Source organism: Mus caroli, chromosome 4 (genome assembly GCF_900094665.2).
Source record: "Mus caroli chromosome 4, CAROLI_EIJ_v1.1, whole genome shotgun sequence".
In the NCBI taxonomy this organism is placed as follows: Eukaryota; Metazoa; Chordata; class Mammalia; order Rodentia; family Muridae; genus Mus; species Mus caroli.
Window position 1 is genome coordinate 77,700,266 of NC_034573.1, and position 6,044 is coordinate 77,706,309.

The following is a 6,044-nucleotide window of genomic DNA, read 5'->3' on the forward strand; positions in this document are numbered from 1 at the left end:
GAGAGAGAGAGAGAGAGAGAGAGAGAGAGAGAGAGAGAGAGAGAGAGAGAGATGTATGTATGTTTTGGGGACCAAACTCAGATCCTCTTGCTCTAGGTTAGCGCTTTATTGACTAAGCTTTCTTTCTAGCCCCAAAGACACATTGTAAAAAGGGATGAATAAAGGACTTCAGTGACAGCTTACACCTGTAGTCCATTTGTACTGAGATGAACTTTAGGTTCAGTTTAAAATAGAGGTGTGAATTGATCAATCTTAGTCAAGGTATGATTCTGCACCTTGTTATTTCAGCTTAGAGCTGTTATCACGGTGGTCCAATAAAGTATTAAATTGTTAATCTGTCACTCCTTGTGAAAACAGCCTTTTGGCCTCATTGATAACTATCCTCGTTTGGAGGTTTAGAGTTCTCTGACCCTTTCACTCTTTGTGGAATTCTATATGGTTCAGTAGCTAAGGTTGCAAATAACAGCTCATCTCTGTTTCTTGAGCCATCATACATAACATGTGCATAACAAAGACATACATGTGGGCTCAAATAAAGGATCAGTGCTTCTTTGCAAAAGTAGTTTTTGTGTTTCTGTTTCAGTTTTACTTATAAAACTCGTTTGAAAATAGTCTAATGTTATTTTTCAAATTCTAATTCCAAGTATCCTATAAGAGGCTTGTAATATTCTGTCCCTGTTGTTCGCTTGCAGCATTTACATCATGTCACATATTACTTTAAGGTGTGCCTGAGTGTCTTTCCAGTGGCGATTGATATATAGAGCCTGGAGGTCTTTGACTATCACTGCGTCCTACAACAGAAGAAATATTTATTGAAATAAATAGAAATGTTTCATTTATAATCAACTTTCAAATTCTTGTAATTTTAGATTATTGAACATGATTTTTGCAGAAATATTTTATTGTATAAAATAAGAATTGCATTGAGAATTAGCATGGTACTTTTCTAATTTAGAACTAAAACCGTTGCAGGTCATTTATTTTGTCACCACACCTTACCATGTTTGTCAAGTGTTAAAGAAATGTTCTTTACTAATAGTTTCTCTATGAGCCTATTTTAACCTATTCTATAAACAGCTTTTCTCTGGAAATATTGCCTTTCCCAGTTAGAATGTATATCCAAAGTACCTACAGTCTTACAGAACCCTGCAGCTCGTTGACATCCTCAGCTCTGATCACTTTGTGTAGGATTTTAACTTCCCTTACCATCTGTCCTTCATTCAGCAGATGCATTATTGCATTTCTGAATGTATCCTTAGAATTATTTAGAAAGTAAGTGCCTGAGATTCATTGTGTCCTTGTGCTAAATGGAACTTTCATCAGTTAGAAATGATAATTAAAAATTATGTAGATTATGGTTTTAAATTTTAAAGGAGTAATTAAATTTTCTTTCTTAGGTCATTGAGTTGGAAAATCGACTAAAATCTTTTGAGAAAAACTCAAGAAAATTAAAAGAAGAGAATAAGAGATTAAAGAAAGAGAATGATTTCCTTAAATCCCACTTAAAACACTATCAAGAAGACTCGGAGGCGAGAGAAAAGGAGCTAGAGCAGCTACTGAGGGTGAGCAAAGATGTAGAACATGACAAAAGTGAGCTTCAAACAAAAATCACTGCTCTGGAGACTGAAGTCACTATCCTGAGGAGACAAGTGACAGAAGCTAAGGCTTTGAGAGGCAAAGACGAAGAGGTGGTATGTCCAGAGGAGAGAGCACACTGCCCAACAGACAAAGCTAAATCTGAGATGGCCACCACAGATGTGAGAGCCCGGCGCTGTGACTGCAAGACAGCCACTACCAAGGTGAAATTTAAGGCTGCCAAGAGAAAGTGCTCAGTGGGTCGCCACCACACAGTTCTCAATCACTCCATCAAGGTTATGAGCCACGTGGAGAACCTCAGCAAGGACGGCTGGGAGGATGTGAGTGAAGGCAGGTAAGGCTCTCATTAACTTAGCTCTGTGGTGGGGACAGTGTGCATCTGTAAAGCACTGGCAAATGGAGATTGAATTTCAACTACTGTCGATTTGGTATTCAGAAAAAATACTGTCAGAGCCTTTGAAATATCTTGGGAGGTCTTGTTCTGAGCTTATTGACTGAAATTTGCATGCAAAATTAGCCACAACTGCATGAGTATTTGAATAGGTGCCAGGAACCCAAAAGAAGGCAATGCTTGATTTCTTCCAGTGATGCTCTTTTCATGCAGTCATGAGGCTTGAAATTGACAGTTTGGCAGGTTGATTTAATTTGCTGGCCCTTTGCATATTCACCACTGACAGCTAAGGATTCCCAGGCAAGCCTACTAAGTCGGTTTAGTTATCTTGTGACATGCCAACCTGGGAGGAGAAACATTTTCCCCCCTTAATTTAGTTAGATAAATTTTGAATGACCCATTTCAGCTTGTTACCAGATGTCTACAAGCTGTTTAACACCCTTTAAATTAAGAACCATCTTCACTAATTATTTCATGTGTGTATTATGCAAAGTCATTGTACAAACTTTATGTGGATCGAAGTTAAAGATTTCTTAAGAGATGTAGATTCATATTCTTAAGTTGTTTAGCCCCCATTGAATATAAAGAGGATAATACTAGAAGTCTGCACATCATTTGTTCTTACACCTGACTGTACACTGGAAGTATAGAGGCAAAGGAATGACACGGTGCCTCTGTTTACACCTCTGTAATAAAGAAGTGCATTGGTAGAGTTGTTAATGAGTTGTCCACTTTGCCATGGTTTTAAATATCTGGCCTGTTTCATAATACTGTATATTTATATTTATTTTCTCCAGTCTTCAGATTCGTTTGTTTGTTCATTTGTTTAAGCTCTTCTGCAGTGCTCTATTTTAGATGTGGGATGACTAGGGATATTTTTCTTAGCCACAGCATAGAAATGGAAAATGAGCTTAAAACGTAATGATACTCCTATTGGTGTGATGCCTTTGCTGGCCCTCAGATGAAGCATGGCTGACATACCTGTAATAAAGACATAGCGGAGGTAAACTTGGTCTTCATTATCCAAGGTTTTGTGTGACCATGGAAGACAAATGAAAGCCTAAAAGATTAGAGAAAAGTGTCCATTTTTTTTATGCTTAGTGTTCATGAAGAGTGGGCAGTTATTTAGAAAAAGAAAAGGATAAATGTATCATGTCCAGAATAAGAGCAAAGGACTGGGATGCAGAGATTCAGTAGCATCATTCTCTTCAGAGTGTCTCAAGCCTCTGCATGGCACTCCTTCCTGGGCAGCGTAGGCTCTTTGTGGACTGAGGGTCTTCTCTCACTGAGCAGTGAGTAGACAAGGAGCTATTATTTCACAGAAAGACAATGTTGAGAACAAGTATATGTTACACACTTCAGTTTGGAGGAAAGTGGATGTATTAATTACTTACTTTTCTATTGATATTATTAACACCATGATCAAAACAGCTTACAGAAGAAGGTTTGTTTTGGGTGTGAAAGGGAACAAAGGCATCAAAGAGAACAGACATTGCCGCCGGACTGAGGAGCTTTGGTGGAAGTCTCAGAGCTTACTCTACCCTGAGCAGTCTTCAGTGGCTCCTTGAGTTTTGCCACTGGTAGACTTTTGCAAAGGTGCTGAAAAACAGTGTCCAGAGAGTTAGAGTTGATAGTGGTGGGACAGAATGTTAGCTATAGCAGGCATGGCAGCAGGAACAGGGAACTAATCATGAATTTCAAGTACAAAGCAAAGTAGGGCAAGTGGATTGCAAGTAGTGTGAGGTTTGAATTCTCACAGTCCAGTCCTTGTGTCATAACTTAAATGCTGCACCACTTAAACCTCACCTAACAGTGCCACCCACCCAGTACTATGAGGGGCATTTCTCATTCAAACCACCGCAAGTGGTCTAGTTTTTGTCATTAGTTGTTGTTATGTTGTTTTACACACACACACACACACACACACACACACACACACACACACACACACATATATATATATCTACCATTGCTCTCTTCGGACACACCAGAAGAGGGCATCAGATCCCATTACAGATGGTTGTGAGCCACCATGTGGTTGCTGAGAATTGAACTCAGGACCTCTGGAAGAGCAGTCAGTGCTCTCGACCGATGAGCCATCCCTCCAGCCCTGACATTGCTTGGTTTTACACCATTTTTCTTTAAGGGAAAATAAAGAGTAATAGACAGGAAGGTCAGAAATGACAGAGACCTTGTTTCTGAGGCTGTTCCTCAGGTGTTCCAGTGCTCTTTATATTAAAATATTCTGAATGGCCAATGTCATAGGATGGTTCTCTGAGCCTGAGCAACTCTTTGTGCATTATAATCATAGGGAGGTTCTATAAAAAATTCCCCGCCTTAAACATACTCCAAACCAATGTTTCTACAATTTTTGAGATTGACTAGAAGTATCAGTTATATTTGAATATTGTTACCTGGTTCCAATGTGCTGGTAGGTTTCAGAAATGTTTTAAATGATTACAAAATGAATGTCCTAGCTTTTAGACTGATAAATAAACTAAAGTGGCATGCTCATGGGGAAAGTGGGATGGCTTCTGGGTAACAATGCTGCTGCCAAGCCTGATGGCATTATTGCAATTGTGGTAGGAGAGAACCAAATCCTATGAACTGATCAAACACATGCCTTATGACATGTGTGGATATGTACACTACACACTCACACACACACACGCACACACACACACACACACACTTTACTTTTTACAAGAACAGTTTATGAAAGCAAGGCCAGAGGACTACATCTATATTGTCTCTTTCTTTTTATCTTTTTTTTTTAAGTTCCTCCTTCCCTGGTCTCAGAAGCAACAGAAGTAAACAAAATTGTACCCAACTGAAAACCCACTAAACATTTATCTATATCTATAAGAAAAATCTAGTGGCAACAGCAATCTGTACTTCAACAATATAAAGCCCCTGCACTTTTCATAAAATATTGGTATAGCTTATTTATGTCTGAGTCTATATGTATTGATAAATACATAAAAGTTGGGTAATATATTCAATTTCAATTTCATCATATCAATGCACATTCATAAAGCCATATGTTTTAAAGAAATATCACTATATTTTTAAATATAAGAATATCATCTAAGTTGCTCAGTATTATAACTCATTTTTGCACAGTGATGCTGTTAAACTTCCTGCTTAGCAGAATAGTTTCAGAAATCATTTCGCTGCCAAGAATTCTCACATTAGAACCATGTGGAGGAATGTCACAGGTGTCTTAAGATTCTATATCTTTTCGTTTTCTATAGGGTAGTATTAGTCTTCTGTTGACTTGACACAGGCTAGAGTTACCTGGGAAGAAGAAGCTCAGTTGAAGAAAGGTTTCTGTCAGATGGCTTGTAGGCAAGTCTGTAGGACATTATGTAGATTAATGATCAATGTGGGAGGGCCCCACTTACTGTGGGCAGTGCCACTCCTGGGCATGTGTAAGAAAGCAGGTTGAGCAAACTATGGGGAGCAGGCCAGTAAACAGAATTACTCCAGCGCCTCCCATTCTCCTCATCTCCCATTCTCCCTGTCTGTAAACCTCTTAAATGCTCCTCATATTCCTATTATATGTGTCAGAGGGACAGACATTCAGACAGACAGACTTCCTGAGTCAGGTTCCTGCCCTGACGTCTTTCGAGTGTGACCTGATAACTGTAAGGTGAAATCAATCCCTTCCTTCCCACATTGCTCTTTGTCCTGGTGCTTTATCTCGGCAGTGGAATATCATATATATATGATAAACAATAGTATTATATACCTATCTCCTGGCACCTTACTTCACAGTTTATGAGAGTATGTTTGTCCTGGCTCTCGCTGCTGTGATAAGCCACTGTGACACAAGTAGCTTGAGGACAAGTGTCTTATTGTTTGGTGACCCTCTAGTGAGAACACAGCCCTGAGAGATGTCTCAGCAGCTGGTCACAGAGCTGTGCTGGTCCCAGCTCACTCACTGCCCATATTCCACTGCATTTCTCTCTCTTTCTTTCTTTCTTTCTTTCTTTCTTTCTTTCTTTCTTTCTTTCTTTCTTTCTTTCTTTCTTTCTTTCTCTCTCTCTCTCTCTCT

The 6,044-nt window shown here is 39.1% G+C and overlaps 1 protein-coding gene across 1 annotated transcript in view; it reads left to right on the top strand.

Annotated features, from left to right (window-relative positions):
• Cntln (centlein) overlaps positions 1–6,044 on the top strand; it is a 236,149-nt gene that overhangs the window by 157,902 nt on the left and 72,203 nt on the right. The window contains exon 15 of the mRNA XM_021161204.2: positions 1,398–1,930. Within this exon, the coding sequence (XP_021016863.1) occupies positions 1,398–1,930 (533 nt within the window). The remainder of the gene's footprint in view (positions 1–1,397; positions 1,931–6,044) is intronic.